This window comes from Manacus candei, unplaced genomic scaffold (assembly GCF_025592945.1).
Source record: "Manacus candei isolate 608988 ecotype Guabito, Panama unplaced genomic scaffold, ASM2559294v1 h1tg000020l, whole genome shotgun sequence".
NCBI classification, from domain to species: Eukaryota; Metazoa; Chordata; class Aves; order Passeriformes; family Pipridae; genus Manacus; species Manacus candei.
Window position 1 is genome coordinate 3,146,465 of NW_026138068.1, and position 17,213 is coordinate 3,163,677.

General features: G+C 49.0%; 1 protein-coding gene across 1 annotated transcript in view; it reads right to left on the minus strand.

Annotated features, from left to right (window-relative positions):
• Positions 1–17,213, minus strand: part of SETD1B (SET domain containing 1B, histone lysine methyltransferase) — a 49,935-nt gene that overhangs the window by 5,349 nt on the left and 27,373 nt on the right. Inside the window, exons 7-17 of the mRNA XM_051785858.1 lie at positions 12,866–13,636; positions 9,829–9,999; positions 8,798–8,885; positions 7,787–8,004; positions 7,407–7,533; positions 6,289–6,750; positions 3,398–4,948; positions 1,347–1,513; positions 963–1,094; positions 739–858; positions 243–380 (exon numbers count right to left, since the gene is read on the minus strand). Of these exons, the coding sequence (XP_051641818.1) occupies positions 243–380; positions 739–858; positions 963–1,094; positions 1,347–1,513; positions 3,398–4,948; positions 6,289–6,750; positions 7,407–7,533; positions 7,787–8,004; positions 8,798–8,885; positions 9,829–9,999; positions 12,866–13,636 (3,945 nt within the window). The remainder of the gene's footprint in view (positions 1–242; positions 381–738; positions 859–962; positions 1,095–1,346; positions 1,514–3,397; positions 4,949–6,288; positions 6,751–7,406; positions 7,534–7,786; positions 8,005–8,797; positions 8,886–9,828; positions 10,000–12,865; positions 13,637–17,213) is intronic.

The window sequence follows — 17,213 nt, forward strand, 5'->3', positions numbered from 1 at the left end:
TTAGAGATGCTTCCTCAGTGTCCAGCAGGGACAGGAGGACTCTCAGTGCTCTGCCTCCACGTGTGTCATTCCTCAGGTCTCTCCAATCTCTTTACACTTCTTTAGACCCTGCTCTGACCTGCTGCAGCTCATTAATGTTTAATCATAACCCTGTGACCCCCTGCCACTTCTGAACAGCCCAAGGACTGCCCGGGCTCCTCAGTGTGCCGGAGCACAGCCCCACGCGGGAGCGCGACACTCACGTTGCAGCTGTGATTGATGAACCGGGCGAAATTTCCGCATTTCGTGGCGTCGATGATGGTGTCGTGATCGACCCTGAACATGTAACTGCTGCCAATGCCCTCGTCCTCGTAGCGCTTCTCACGCATGTCAGCAATGACCTGCAGGAAACCCCACGGGCAGGGTCAGCACACGCCACACAAGTGCCCTGTGAGTGGCGACCTGCACAACCTGAGCTGTGCTTGTGCCAGGCAACAGGCATTTAATATGATCACAGTCACCCCAAGAGAACACAGGCCTTACTCAAAACACAGCTCAGGGTGGGCTTCTTAAGAAGGATTCTCCTGACTGCTTAGTTTTTATGGGTTGTTTAAAGTCCCACCCTTGTATCTCCAAACCATACGTCAACCTCTGCACAGCCCATGGAGCTGAGACCTTACAGCAGAACTCCAACCCCCACTGGAATACACTTCTTCCAAGGCTGGTTTTTGCTCACATTTCACCCACAGTCCAGCTTACCTGCCTGATGTTCTGACCCACGTATTCGATCACCATCTCATCAGCTGCAATGGGCTCCATAGCAAAAAGGCCCCAGTCGTGAATGTGGCTCTTACAGAATTTTAGTTTTTTCTTCCGGAACTGCATGAAGAAAACACCCCAAAACCCCAACCCTGAATTAGCCACAGCACAAGAAAGGGAAAGGATGTCCCTGGGTCCAAAATCTGCAGCCTGGGGTGACCTACCTTGAGCTGGTTGAACTTGAGCAGGTCACTGTCACAGCTACCAGTGAAGGAGGAGAGGAGCCTGCGTTGCTCTGATCGCCTCTCGGAACCAGCCCGGGTGGAAGCATGAGGTTGGGCAGGGATGCTCATACCCTGAGAGGACAAATGGGTGATCAAAGCTGACCCAACACCCTGCAGGCTCCCTGTCAGCAACGCCTTGTGCTACAACACATCACCACAGAACAAGTGACATCAAACACTAACACCTCCCATGCAGCTCCTGGGTGATCAGCTTGACACAGGCGTAGCAACAGCTTCCCCTCCCTCCTTGCCAAAAGGCAGGAAGCACCCACTTGATAAAACCAAATCCCATTCACACCTGGCACTGAGCAGAGGATTCCTCACCTGTGTGTCAGCTGGAGGCTCCTCTGCAAAAGCTCGGCTATTGTTGAGGTATTTAAGTTTGTCCTTCTTATCAATTTTGTAATAGCCTTCACTTCGTGCACAGCCCGTCACGTGCTCCCGCATCCCATCGTCCCGCTTCTTTTTCTTGGGGGTAGAAAAGCTAGTAGGTGGGAAGAAGTTAAGGAGGAAAACAGCCAGAGGTGGACACCAGACTAAACTTGCCACAGTTACATGGAGCTAACACTGGGAGCTTGGACAATTAGGAAGGGTTTGGGGGGGTTGCAAAAAATAACAATACTACTGAAAAATAAAAAAAACAAACCATCACCGGAGCCCACATGCCCACAGGAAAACCAAGCACCGCCTTTCCTTCTTAGTCACGTGCCTTGGGAAACTAAAGCAAAGAAACAGTGAAAAATTTAACTTTTAAAGGTTAAGCTGTCAAGAGAAACCTGTTTGAGAAAGGATTTCCCCACAGCACCCACCACGTACCCAGGCAGCAGCTGGATGTACCATTTGCTCTGGTTTGAGTGACTCGCTTCTGTTCTGCCTCCAGGAACTCCCTGCAGCCACCCCAAGCTCTGAGGACACCACATGGACCTCACAGCAGCGACATTCCCCTCTGAGCGGGGCCAGGAGCGGCACAGAGGGGCAAGAGATGCTCCTCACCCCAAAGGTTTGGAGAGATCTCGGTAAATCAGCCCCTTCAGACCCTGATGGGAAGGGGAAAACCCTCGGCACACATTTCAAACCTTCAGGTTTGAAGGCACCTTCAGGGCTTTGGCTTCTGGAAGGACTATGGAGCAAAACTACTTCCAGCTCACCCCAAAAACACAGCCATAAAGCCTATGATGATTGAGATTGACCCAAAAACATATCCTTAACAGCAGAAATTGAAGCAGAGGGACCATAAAAAGCAAGAGGTGATGGCCTCAAAACCAGAGTGCTGAGTGTGAGTTTGCTGCAAAGCAGGTGAACCTGCAGGAACTTTCACACCCATCACACAGTGTGGCACAGGATGAACCAGCAACTGGCTGCAGGTGATTTTTAAAAGGTTCAAAAAGTGACTGTGATTTTGCTGTTACAGTAATCTTCATCAACAGGGAAACAGATTTAAAGTATTTTCACTGTGGGTTTTGTTAGTTATCACTGACTATTTTAAGCAGTTTGGGCTTTTTTGGTTTTGCTTTCCTGTCTTGCAGGGAGCAAGGGACAAGAAATTTGAACTCCACACAATCTCTAGCAACACATGGGGTGGTGTGTTTGTCTTCTTCAACACATAAATCCTTCCTAAAAACAGTACTGGAGAGTTCTGAGGTTTTTAGGACAGCCTTTTAGGCTCTGCTCTGGAGATCACTCCTGGTGGCTGCACACACAGAGAGTCTTGTTCTGACACAGCCTGTGTGTCCCAAAAACGCTCCTGAAGGTTCAAAGCCCCTGATTGCCAGACCAGGGGCAGGGAGGGAGGGGATGGGGCCAGATCTTCCCCACCAGCACCAGCTGGTGCAACATGTGCTCCTCACTGCAGCACCAGCAGCACATTCCCCATCCGTCCTGGACACGTGTCTGGCCCTAACGAGCCACTTAGAAATCAGTGATTTTATCAGTATTTCAAACCCAATGCAAGTTAAAAAGCTGCTAGAACCACTCTTAACTCAGCATTGTGGGCACAGATGGTGGAGATTATTTTTACAACAAGTTTTAGCCCCAAGTGAAAGCTCTGTATGTACAGACCAGAAATTCCACAGCCAAGCTGGAAAAAAAGTCTGGCTATGTGCAGACAGAAGCTTCTCCAACTAGGAAGGAAACCTCCCCAGCAGAGGTGCCTACAGACGGTCCCTGTAGTCCCAGTCTGAACATGCAGCAGGAACAGCCACTTCTGCAGTATTTTTGTATTGCAGCTTCGCAGAATAAACAGCCCCAAATCCCCTCTGCTATTCTCGTAAGCAGCTGCTTCTCCCACCAACCAAATTAGTCCTTTGCACCTGAAGTCCTACCCAGCGACCATCTCGTGCATCTCACACGTGCTGTGTAACGCTGAGAAAGGATATAAGGATGGAATACCCACAGGGTGTCATTGAGCCAGTCCATGCCATTGTCCTGCTGCAACAGGCGGTCATATGTGATACACATGAATTTGATATCTTCCTCGTCTATGCCCCCGTTCCAAATGTCATACAAAATGGTCATCTCCTCAAACTCGGAGCGCGGCCTGAACTGAGGCCGGGGTGGGGAATACTCTGGGGAAGGGATCACCGGGAGGTCCTCAGATGTTTTCTTCTGCCTTCGCCACTGTCTTTTAGGTTTAGCTTCTTCTTCCTTGAAGTCTTCATTCCACTGGTTCTCCAGTTCCTTAAACGGCAGTTTCTCCGCAACTGTCTCAGCTGCTATTTTCTCATGGAAACCGTCATTCCTGAAGTCCAGGGTGACGGCTTCAGGGTCTTTCAGTCCATAGTAAGCATCAGGATGTCCACTCAAGAGCTCTTTGCCCACAGGACCTTCCACCAAGGCCACTGGCACGGGAGGAGGTTCTATGGGTTTGCCTGAGTACACATCCAAGGAGAGGACAGAGGGTGGTGACCGTCTTGGCCGACCCGGCCTCCTTTTGGGAAGAACAGAAGGTGGTGGTGGAGGAGGAAGAATAGAAGCCCCGGGGGGTACTTCTGGTGAGAGCAAACCAGATTTTACTTCTGCCTTGCATTCCTCAATGGGCATTCTTCCATCTCCATGCAGGCATGGCAGGGCTGCTACAGGTATTGGCTCATCAGGTGGCAAACCCATGTCCATGTGGAAATCTGCTTGGGGGGGGCTGGCGAAGGGGATAGGAGAAGGAACACTGTTCATGCTGATCGTAAGGGAAGCACCAAGAGGCTCTTTAAAGGGTTTCTCATCCAGCTCATCCTCTGACTGTTTCTTGCCAGACAGAAGGCAAGGAATGGTAGCACCAGCCTCTGGGAAAGTGGGTGTGAAATTGAAATCTCTCCCAGGAGTCCGAGGAATGCCACTGTTAATGCCAGGAGATTGGGATGGGTAGGAAAAGGGGCTCCCTGGGACTTGAGGGGAACTGAGGGTCAAGCTGCTTCCTGTAAGGGGAGCATCACTTCCTGGTGTGGCTGGAACAGTGTCCGTGCTCTGCGACTTTGCAAGAGGGTGTGAAGACTTGGCCAAAATGTCCCGCCCAGGAGTCCTCGGAATCTCCTCTTCCACAGACGTTTTGGTCACCATTAATTGTTCAGGGAACTTTTCTGGAGGGACTAAAGATTCCTCCTTGCCGGGAGTCGATGGCAAGGGAAGCATGGAGGATGGCACCTTGTGGGCTGGAAGCAAAAGAGTGTCAGGCTCCGAGTGGATCATCACCTCCCGTCCCGGCGTGCGGGGCAGCCGCTCGTCCTCCTCCGCTGCCGAGGCCAGCTTTGGTTTAGCACGAGCTTCTGAGCTGCTGTCGTCAGATTTGCCAAAGAAGCTGCTTTTGTTGGGCAGAGGTTCTCCGAAGACTCCCACTGGAGTGGAAATACAGAGCGTCGCCTCCTCATCTTGAGATTCAGGCTTTGGACCTTCCTGGACCTCTGGCTCCAGCATGGAAGTGGGTTCGGATTCTTCCTCTGAAATGGGAAAAGAGAGGAAAATCAAGAGCTTTGCTTCCACTTGCCAGTAAAGACATATTTAAGATGCCACGGTTAGAGAACAGCTCAATTCCACTGGGAGGCTTAAAAACGCCAATGCTTTACATTTTGGAGGCACGGAGTGTGGAGTAATTAGACACTACCACAGGCATTCCTAATGGACCATAAAAAACCCGCACTATTAATTTGAGGATTAGCTACAACACAGACCAGAACGAAGGTTTTCTGCTTTCAAAATCCCTGACAACCTTTTGTACAGACATAAAAAGATTCAGCAGATTGTGGGGCGAGGACTTTGGAAGAGAGCTCCTGGAGCCTCGAGCTATCAGCTTGTCTGATGTGGGAAGGTAAACTCATTGCAAGGCCAAGGAGCACCCTCAGCTCTCCAAGGAGGGAGTGGTGAAGGGAGGAGCAGAACACTCTTGAACAACACACGAAGGAAACGGGAAGCCCTTGTAATGAATGAGGAGACACTCAGATGGTATCAATGAGGCAATTTATATGCTGCTCTCCCTGCAGCAGCCTCATTTGTCTGGAGTTTATTTACTCACTTAGGGCCAGGTCCAAAAGGAATCATCGGTGAAATCTTGTTAGGCAGCTCAAAATAACATTTTCAAGTGGGAGAGCAAAAGGAGGTGAAAATGCCTGGAGAACTGGAAGGGAAGAATTCCTCATTTGTGCTGAACGAACCAGAGAGTGGCTGGAGAAGAGTCTGAGCCCTTCTCAGAAGGGTCTGGGCTGCTCAAGAAGAATGTGGCAGTTTGAGCTTGTTCCCACAGCTTACCGGGAAAGCTCATTCCACATGTGAAGGTGCCCAAGTACAGGTGTTCCCAAATTTGTGTCCTTTCTACACACTGACCTGTTCTAGAAAGGGTTAGCGCAAAACCAGACCCATATAGCTTCCCAGTCACAAACTGCTTTGCTACTAAACAAAAAAAAAAAGCCAGTAGTGACACAGTAAGCACGGACTCCTGTTCTGTTTTAGCAGCCATGGCTTTTCTATCTTGAGCTTCAGCCACCACCCGATCCGTCACCCTTGGACGATGACAACTGTTCGGTTCCTGTAGGACACTAAACTGGCTCAGGATAAGATTCTGGATACAGTAACCACAGTATTTTTAGTAGCAGATGGCTTGTGTAAAGCTCCTTACTAGGAAGGAAAGTTCAGCACAGACCTTTTTCCCTGTACAGATAATCCCAGCCTAGAGCCAAGAGGAAGGAAGAGAACATAGGAAATACAAACCCATGCATATTGGATACTGTGAGAAAATGTACTTGGAAATGTGGTAAACTGTGCCAGGGCACATGGAAAAGCATACCTGGCCTACAGATGGGAGAGAGAGCAAGTTTTGTCTCCTGGTCTCTTTCCATAACCAAGTGTTTCAGAGTTTCAGCAGCAAGAGATGCCCCTGTGATTTGGCCACATTCACTTTCCCCTGCTTTGATTTCTTCATGGCCTTCCTCTTTCACTGCCAAAGCTGGCTCGGCGAGTCCCAAGCCCGTTGCATCCATGTAGTCATCCACAGGATACAGCTCCAAAATAGTCTCCCTCTCGTCGTCAGGAATCTCATGACTGGCAGGTTCATGCTCTGTCTCAGCAACCATGGCTTCTCTGTCTTGATCTTCAGTCACCTCTTCCTCCTCTTCCTCCTCCTCATCTTCATCATCATCATCATCCTCATCATCGTCATCTGAGTCTGAACTTGACTCGAATTCAGAGGAGTCCTCACTTTCATCGGATGATTCAACTTCAGCCTTGGAAGATGAGGGACTTGCTACATCTACAAGAACAAATTACCATTAGTTCCACTTTCTGGCCTAAATCAGGGGCAAATATCCCTTCCACACTGTAAGGGTGTGGAAACAGCAACAACAGCAGCATGTGGGTTTGAAGGAGTGGCCTCTCAATTTATTTATTTTTGCAGAGATTTATAAATCCTGCCTCTGGATGCTTACAGCAGTGACCATACAGCAGGCAGTTCCATGAGCAGTGCTGCCTGGCACCTTGCTCATGGGGATTGTACCTTCTACTGAGATTTTCTGCTGCCTTTACAAACAGATTTAAAAGGTAGAAACTACCACCTTCCAGAGCAGGGACTGATTGGTAGGACAGAAAGTTATTAGTGGCCAAATTACCCCTGTTCGAAATCCGGTCCCTTCTCCTCCCAGCCACTCGTGTTTCATAACACGAGCACACACTCAGCTGACTCTGCCCTCCTGCCAGGCTGGGCTGAGATCACTCAGGGGCTGGAGAGCTACTGCAAAGAGACCCACAGACTGAGGGATCGTGAAGTCTTGCAGGTAACAATTAAAAATACCTGTTACATCTTGTATAAAACTGCTCTCAGTGAAAGAAGGTGCACAAGTAGCAGAATCAGCTCACAAGTGCAGAAGGGAGATTCCAGCTGACCCTGCTGCTTCCACTGGAACTGCTTACCCTCCTCGGAGTCCTGCTCCTCCTCCTTGTCACTTGTGTCTATGCCCGTCTCCTCCTCCTCATCTTCATCCTCGTCATCGTCATCTTCATCCTCATCATCTTCATCCTCATCCTCCTCCTCTTCCTCCTTTGCAAGAAAACATTGCCAAAAATGAACAGTGCCTGACCCTGTGACCTGACTGTCACTGTAGTAGCCACCAGTGGCTCCCAAGGAGGCTGATCAGAGAACCTGAAGAGGGAATGACCTTTACAGAGGCTCTCTGAGGACAGACCCCAACAGCAGCACTCATCTCCCAGAGAAGGGAACTTCGGCATCTGGCATTATCAGGCCCCCCTTTAATGACAGACAGCATGGAAAGTGCAGTCACAAACCAACACACCTTGCCAGGTGCTGCTTTCACCAAGCCTCCCTCTTCTTCCTGCTCTTCTTCCTTCTCCGAGGAGGATTCTTCCTCCTTCCCTGATGTCTCATCTCCCTCTTCTCCCTCACTGTCGAGCTCCAACGGCCTTGCTGGTCGCCGCCTCAGCCCCACTGCTTCTCCATCCTTCTTTGACAGGTCAGATGTGGTATCGGAAGCATCCCTGTCCCTCTCTGACTCTGAGGAGCAAAAACAGGATGGAAACTGCCATCAAATACCTCGCAAGGGAGGGAAAGAGTTAACTACACAAAGGAAACTTTTTCTCTGGGAAGATGGAAGTGACAGTCCCCAGGCTTACAGGGACTTGCTAATGTCACAGTGCAGGGGTGCAGAGTGCTGATGGCAAAATGTGGGTGGGTAAAGCTGACACACTCCAGGCAGAACAGCCAGGAGACATGGTACAACTGAGGTCAGGATAGGTAACCTGAATTTAATGCCTTTTTAATTGTTTTACAAAACCCTCCCTCTATACTCTGGCTTCAAAAACAGTTGTTAGTCTGAATCAATTTTAACTTGAATCCATGCTTTTATGCAAAACAAAGGGTATTCAAAGTTTTATCTTCTCTCTACTCTTCCCTGGTTGTAGGAAATAGTGTCAAGATATTTTCAAATAGATTTTTCTGGCAAAAAACTTTGTTTTCTTTTAAAATCGGATGCAGAGAAAACTGTTACATGCCCCAAGCAGTCCATGAACCCACCTGAGCTCCCTCTGCTGGGGCCCAGCAGAGATAAAATAGATTACAAGTTATTCTTAAAACGTGGGTCTTAAATTTCCCGCCAGTGAATTTAAGGTAACTGAACCCAGAGGAGCCATCTCCCAGCTCTCAGAGCTTTGTGAGGAGCAGGGTTTGGCTCAGATCCCTGACTCTGTGTTTAACTGTAAGCAAGGACACTGCTGTGAAGTTTAAAGGGATTCAGCTTGTGTGTGGTTTGCATCTGCTCTTGTGTTTCACACAAATGTGCTTTGCAAACCTTCATCTTCATCATCGACAGAAGTAGAAGGCCGGATTCTCTTCTGATCTCCTGCTGAGGCAGCTTCAGGTGGCTCCTTTCTTTTCACCTGAACAAAGGACACAATTAGCATTTCTGAAAGTTTAGAAACAGCAGAAATCAACTTCTTAAGCAAATTACCACTTCTTTGCTTTGCCATGGTCACTTACACTCAGAAACCAAGGGCCACTTCCCAGCTCTTGATCCCTTTATTTGCTTGCAAACAGAATTTCACTGCGAATGAAATTCTACCCCTTCAATTTGCATCAAAACACTCTGGGTACCAGCATGGGGCATGTCATCACCAGGTACTTTGAGGATGACAGAGAAAACTCTTGACAAATCCATGTGTCTGAGATGTAGCAGAACAGAAAGAGAGCCTAAGCCTAAGGCATCTTAAACTACCTCAAAGCAAGTTTTATGCTAAATAAAGACTGCAGAATTTCTCATTCCAAATCTTTACTAGCACCTTTTGTGCATTCAAAATCCTAATTTCAGAGAAGCCCTCTACCCTCTCCCACCCCACTTTTTTTTTAAGATACTTTGAATTTTTACGCAAATGCTCTTTAAAATAGGTGACTCTATGTTGGTGAGTCTCAGTCTGCAAACTCACAGGAGACAGAGTTTAACCAGCTTCAGGTGAGATTCAGCTGCCAGACTGCCACACATTCCAAACAAAACAATAACTGTGTAAAGCACTACAAGCATAAGTGTATTTTTACAACCATGCTGAAATGCTGTGCCCTAAACACAGGCAAATGTCCCATTTCTCTTGCAGAGCAGGGAAACTCTCTACAGACAATTCACACAGGTGGAAGATGAAAAGTAAGGCTGGGACAGAGGGTCCTTGCTCTGGTACTGGGGGGTTACAGCGATGTCAGAAGCAACCCCGTGAGTGAACACAGAGCAGAGTGAACAGCCTGAGGGCTGTGGGGCACAAACCCAGCCAGGCCTGTCCTCCTAAGGCTCCTCTGGGGAATGTCAGCATAAGGATGCCAGTTTTCTGTTTTCACCTTGAAGGATGGCAGCCGGATGGCCCCTCGTAGCCCAATGCCCAGGCCGATTGCCTCGTATCCCAGGCCTTCTCCCTTGTTCCAGTTCTCCAAAAGACAGGACGCGATTCGATCCTTCGGCTTTGGTTTTTCCTCCACTTCTCCTCCAGACTTCACTGGAGTGAGAGATGCCTGCAACAGAGAAAGCACACTTGAGAGGGGAAGCTTCCTGGGAAGGACACAAATCCTGGAAGCCATTTAGACAGTCAAAGTTTGGGAAATATCACTGCCCTGCCCAGGCATCCGTTTCTTTGAGGGCATATGAAGATGCCCCACATGGCCCCACATACTTGAAAGCAAACAGAGCTGCACACACACCTCTTACAAGTAACTTGAGTGTTCTTTAGGCAAGTCAGCCAGTGTGTTATCTACCTCCTTCGATAACCCACATAGCTGAAAGCAACTCCAGACCTTCCAGTGGGGAAGACCCTCCTTCTTTTGAGTGTAAGGCAAAATATAGTGCATCAAAAATTACACACATCCCTGTGTTTCCTTAGCAACCACAGCCCAAGCCCACAAAACCTGTCAGAAGGCTCCAGTGCTGGGAACAGGAAAATCAAAATATTCGGGTGAAACACAAAATTTGGTCACTGAACATACAGCCTCAACAAATCCCATTTCATCAGAGTTAAGGTGTGAAGGAAGAGCAGGAATTCAGACCCCTGCAGCTGTGGAGAGGTGGTCGAGCTAGGAGAGCATTACATGTGGTGGCACATCCCGCTCTGCCACCTCTTCCTGAGTGAAGGGCACTGGAGGTAACACTCATTTGCATCAGCCCATGGCACAACACCATCTAACAAGCTGTTTTTTCTTACACACTAACAGAGCTCGTGTGCTGGAGTGGGCTGTAATCACCGAGGAGGCAGCCTAAGCTCAGCTCTCCTGCTAACAAGGGATAAGACTAATGGGAATGCCGAGCAGAGAATCCAAGCGGCAGCACTCCGTGGCCAGGGATGACTGGTTATTCCTGGCACTCTGCTTAATGCATTTTACTCAGGCTTTCAAACCCAAACCCATCACTAGATTTGGGAACAGGGAAAAGCTTTCCCCTATCTTAGGTAGTAGACAAGGCCCATGGAATGTGCTGCCTTCTCTAGCAACGTGCTCCTTCGCAGCCTGCTCCCTGTAAATTTTCCATTCTGTCTGACACGGGACACCAGCTTTATCCTTGGGCCTTCCCACCTTTTGCCTATGGCACGATACCTCCTGGCAGTCAATCAGCTGCCTGAATTGATTCCTTTGATAGAATATAACAGCCAAAATCAGTGTGATGGTAAAGCACGTGGAGACCTGACCTCCAGCTGCCACCAAGGAGCCCAGCTGGCTCATCCTCACACATACACAGTAGAGAGGGACAGTTTAAGCTGAACAATTGTATTTAATTTTCTTGTGGCTGAGAAGGAATCCTGTCTCACTCCAATGCCAGGGGTGTCCAGTCCTAGAGAAAGGCGGCTCTGAAACCTGTGAGGTTTTTCTCCACACAACAGTAACATGTGGCCTGGCAGAAGCCTTTCCAGGCAGCGCCCTGGGGCAGAAATGGTTCTGGCATCTCTGTTCCTGGACAGAAAGCACACGTGGTTTTCCATGCAGCAGTTTCCTATTTTCAATTACACTGCTCACATCCAACATAACCTGTGGCAAGGACTGTGGCGAGTTGCTGTGGTACAGCCAGCTTCCCTTCCCAAAGTGAGTTACAAATTCCAGGTGAGGGAGGAACATGCCAAATCCAGCCATAGCTTGAGGTGTAAAAGAGCCTGAAGATCTGCCTTGACTTGCTTCTACTTCTTCAGTGCAGATGTCTGGTTTAAAACAATTTCTTGAGTATTTCAGTTGTTGCTTTTGCAACTATGTACTGGATCTGTTTCCTTCATCGCCCTGGAAACTCGGGGGCCTCCTCCAAAACTGTCAGCACACGCTCGCTGGCAGGGGGAAAAGCTCTGAGCATTAGTCAGAAGAGTGATGGTGTTTCTTGCTGCATGTCACACCAGCCAGCTCTGAGCCAGAGTAAATTACACTGTCATAAAACAGCTGTTAAGCAACAGCATTACCAACCTTCCAGAAAGCCAAGCAGCTCTCCCAGGCACCAGAGTTAACATGCAACTGGTTTACAAAAGCAGGTGGGGAAGATACTGCTCTGAAAACTGACATCTGAGACACAAGATCTATCTGCAGGCTGTGGCTTGGTTTGTTGTTACTTTTTCAATAATTCACTGTAACGGTGATTTTGAGGCTTGCATGAACCTTTCTGCAGTGTTACTTTTTTTTTTTGGTAGTGACAAATTCACCACACATTAGATCACAGAGCTGTTTCCTGGCTGAGGTACACTTCAAATTGGGTGAGAAAGGATCAGATGATTCATGCAAAGCTGTTTTCTTAACTAATCCCTGGAACTCCTCACGTATTTGGCCAACGCTCAGCTTTTGAGTTAATTGCTGCTGTGAACATGCACTGAGGAGGTGGGAGAACTGGAAATACCCACAGACTTCATCACATGAAGTGGGGAACACAAAACAGCGACTTGGTGCTTTCAAACACTCCTCCTTTAGTTTTTTGGAGCTAAACTTGGTTCTGATGGCAAAGCAGCATGAAATACCTGCATGTACAGAGTGACACCATGGAAATAAGCCAGGTTCAATATCCAGGTGCTAAGCTGTCCCCAGGCAGGTGCCTGTAGTGACTGAGCACCTTCCAGATACCTGCAGGCTGAGTCTGGTGCTGCTGCCTACCCCAGCACACAGACCAGCCCCATGGGCATGCATGGAGCCAGGTGAGGGACAGGGACACGTGTGTCTCCCATTTAATTTCAGCAGTCTCCAGCAATGGGGTTCCTCACAGCAAAGCTACTCCATGGCTTTACTTTTTCCTTCCATTTTAGTTACCATAACAATTTAGGGTTGTGGGTTCTTTTAAAGTCAGTTCAGACCCCTGTTGATGCATGCCCTGGTCACAAGCACTAAGAACAGTTTAGGATCCAGCAGAGAGCACGTGAAAGCCTACCTTTGCCAGACGTTCCTTCTTGTCCCACCAGTCATCAAATGCCCGAAACGCCACCACTTCAACCATCTTGCGGTTCAGGTCCCTTTTCATGATAGCCTTGAGCTCCTTCACTATGACCAGGAGGACTCCATCCACAGTGGCTTTGTGGGGATCTTCCTTCTTCGGCTCATACCCGGGTGGTGGAACCGAGGGGTCAAACTTGGGCAGTGGGGGCCACTGCTGCCCACGGCCAAGAGCAGCTCCCATGGAGAAAGGGCGGTAGGGAGGGAGGTTCACGAACTGCATCCGGCCCGTCATGAAAGGGGGATACTGGTACGTGTTCTGTGCCTGCATCATGCGGCTCAGCATCTGAGTTTGCATCTGGAAGGACATGGGCATGCCACCCCACTGGTTGCCCAAGACACTTATCATATCCACCTGCATGACAGGGAACATGCCGGGATGGAAGGGAGGGAGCGGAGGCAGGATGTGCGGCGGGGGGACCCCGGGAGGGGCCGGGAGCGGCGGCGGGGGGACGGTGACGGCGGGGTGGGTGGGTGGAGGTGGCGGAGGCAGCGGTGGAGGCATCGGGAAGCCTGGCTGGGGAGGAGGCGGAGGAGGAAGAGGAGGGAATCCGGGTGGTGGCAGGGGGGGGATCGACGGGGCCATCACGGCCGTGTTGCTGACGGAGGAGTTCACCACAATGGTTTTGGCACATTCCGCGCTGGTGATGGGCGCTGGGTTGGTCTCGTCGTCGGAGATCTCCATGTCCTCCCCTGAGGAATGCTGACCCTGCGACAAAAGAGAGAGTAAAGGTGACCAGCACATTCCTTTTACGTTCAACACCGCAGGGCGGGAATGCTTCAAACAAAAGCTAAGTTTAACACACAGTTTAATTGGGAATAGGGGAAAGCGAGCCAGCGATGCTCTGAAAAGACAGGCCCCCGAGCAGCTGGTGCCTATTGAAGCTTTTCTCTTCCATGTCAGACCTCAGGAATCAGTGAGGTAAAAGCCTTCTAAAAGAGCATCAGTACAAACTGAACAAAACCCTCAGCTTCTATGGAACAGGAGGAATTGCTCCCATGCTCAGCAAAATACACACAATTCAAATGTCTTTCACTGCAAGACACATTCTCTCTCATTTGCATCTAATACTGACAGGTACATTACACCGTGAGTTTTTATTCCTTAGTCTCTCCATGCACAAAGAATTACCCTGTTTTTTAATTATAATCCATGGCTCATTTGCTGCCAACTCTTAACCTCTAATTGAGGAAAGACAACACTTCCACATGGCTGCTGCTACCAAAAGTTGTCTCGACTAGACCACAGCAATTCAGGTGGGAAAAAAAAGAGCCACAGATCTTGTTAAATTGCTTTTAAACATCAAAGTGATAAATACTGGGATTCAAAGACACAGAATATGTCATGTTTTGGGGCAAAAGGATTACTTTCCTAGACATAAGAAATACAGAGGTATAGAAAATGCTAAAACTATGTCCCACCTCCTTTGCCAAAGGGATGGAAACTGGACTGAAACAGAGGGTTCCTGCTTGCTCTGAAGTCTCAAAGCTGCCTGACTAGGTCTTGTAAAACAGAAAAGCCTCAGGAACCCAACAGCACATGGTCACACCTGCACACTGTGTCCTACAGGCACTTCAGTCCTCGAGGTGTCTCCAGCACCAAGAATCCACATGCATAACTGTCACATCCCTCAGGTACTGTTAAAACAAACCCCAATAAGAAATACAGCAACCCAACACTGCTGGAAGACATATCCACACACTGACAGTTTATCTAGGAAACAGGAATGGGGCTGATCTCTCACTAGAGTGATGACAGCAGACAGGACAGGGTCCCAGTAACCTTCTCCAAAAATATTTCTCACATTGCTGATCTCAGTAAAGACCATCCTCATGTCACCAGAGCCCTCCTGCTTGCTCTGGGAGCTGCAGGCTCCAGCCCAGCCAAGCCAGGAAAAGAACAGCATCAAGTGGTCTGCTAGTGCCTCTCTCTGTCACAATCCTGGCAAGAGTTTTGGAATCTGATGGCTGCTTTCAGCCAAATTTGACTGTAGATCCCAGAAATATTTATTATTTTCTCCATGTTTTGTGCCAGCAGGTACCTCTTCTGTCTGCTCTCCCACCAGTCACCCCACTTTGAAAGGAAAGAGCAGTGTCAGACACTGGAGAACCTGGAAGTTCTGAGGAGAGCTGCTGGGGAAGAAGCCTTTACGGAATCATGGAATATGCTGAGCTGGAAGAGGACCCACAAGGATCATCGAGTCCAACTCTGAGCCCTGCACAGGACACCCCAAGGGTCACAGCACATGCCTGAGAGCGTTGTCCAAACACTCCTTGAAGTCTGTCAGGCTTTGTTGGCAGTTCTCTCCCTGAAGCAGCTGTGATTTGATTTTTAACCTGTGAATCTTGCACTGGGGTACGGGAACAAAAGAAAGAACAGCTGAGTTGACTCTGCTATGAACTGCCACTGGGTGAAGCTGAGCAACCACAACTATCCAAATCACACCAAACACTTCATGTTTTATCAAAGGTCATCTCTGCTACAGCAGCCACCACCAGAGAGCAGGCTGAGCACGGCGCTCGCAGCAGCAGCTGTGCAAATCCTCCGTCCTGGCACCTCCCCTCGCCCGCCTTCCCCGCATTCCGCTGCAGCAGCACCCGGAGCCTCACGGAATGTGTGGGGCATCCCCAAAAAGCCTCTTGCAGTTTTAGTGGTCTGAAAATGCCCAGCAAGGACACTCATTCACCTGGCAAGCCCCGAGCAAGTGCTGTCGACCCCCTGCTAATGGTGGCAGAGAGGGGACTCTCCTGTAGTCACAGAGTCACTTCAGTGCATCTTTACGTGCAGGGAGGACTCCAAGGGCTGTTTTGAAAACCCTGAAATGAACAGCTGAAAAATGAAGTAGAAATAATAATCCATTGCACTTCAGTCTTTCCAAAGCCCAATTGTATCATTCCCTCGAGGTGTCCACATCTGGCTAACACTCCCCAGTGGGTGTCACACCCTGCATCCTCGCCCCAGCTGCTCTATTGCAGTCACGTCCCACGCCGAGAATGACAGGGAATGAAAGGACATTCTGCAGTTCCAACTGCTGCAGTTCCAGTGAAAGGAGCAAAGGAAGAGCAAAGATGACTGTGGCAGGTGTAAACAAGTTTCCTGTGAAACAGACCCCGTTTTTCAGTAAGTGAACACAAAAGGCCCTGTTAAAAGCACTGGCTCCAGCTGCAAAAGCTGGATGATGCTAAAGGTCAGCGTTGAACAGAAAGCCAGGAGTGTTCAGGCTACCAAAGACAGACCAAATCAGCTTCAAATTCATATTCATCTCATCTGATGGGGTAAGGAGAAAAGTCACCTCATGAAGCCTCAGGGGAGCACCAGGTAATGCCAGGCCACAAATTCTCCCCAGTCCCTCGTGTAGGACCCTGCACCCTCCCAGAGCCACCCAACACCAGTGTGAGTCACAGCTCAGGACTGGTCTCTGGTGAGCACACAGTACCAGACCCAAAGGACCTGTCTAAGACAACACATCATCCCTTCCTGGAGCACCACCAGCCCCGAGCCCATCTCAGCCAGTCCCGCCACAGGAGACCCCTCATGCTCACCCAGAGCCCACTCCCAGCCACACCAGCCTTTACCCACTCTCAGTACCAATGAATCCTGCCTGATAAACGAGGTTGGTTTTCCCTCTTGAAGGAAATACCACACAAAAAAAGCCAATCCTGAAACTGCAGAGAGGTGGCAGGACTAGCAGGATTCCATGCTGTAGGGCACAGAGCTTCCTTCATTCATACAGGCATTTATTTTTACTTAAACTGAAATGAGAACTGCTAAAGCAAAAACCAGCACGTTTGGAAAATTTAAAAGTTTTTTTTAAATTCTTCTGGTGCTCAGATGGGTGTGCAGGAAGCAACACCAGATTCCCTGCTTCCTACAGGGCTGGGCTGACAACTCACCTGCACTTGCACAGTTCACACAGTCTGTGCTCCAGTTTTATCCCAAGCAAGATGGAAAGGGAGAGGGAAAGAGATTAAGTGACAGGGAGAAAAAGATCAGAAAAGGCACAGGAGGGTGGGGGGAAGAATCACAAGGTTAGGAAAGAGGTCAAACCAAAAGAAGATCATCTACAAGGAAGGCTTTAAAGAAAGTTAAGAGAAATGAATATTTAAAGAGGATGAGTGGTTACAGGAAAGTCATATCTAAGGGGGGAAAACGTAGGCACCAAGTGAAAGAGATCAAGGTAGAGACAGAAAACCAAGGGGAGACATAGAAATATCTTCTGTTCTATGAATTTCTTTTCATTCACCTGTCTGAACCTGGATTTACTACAGTTATGACTGAATACCTC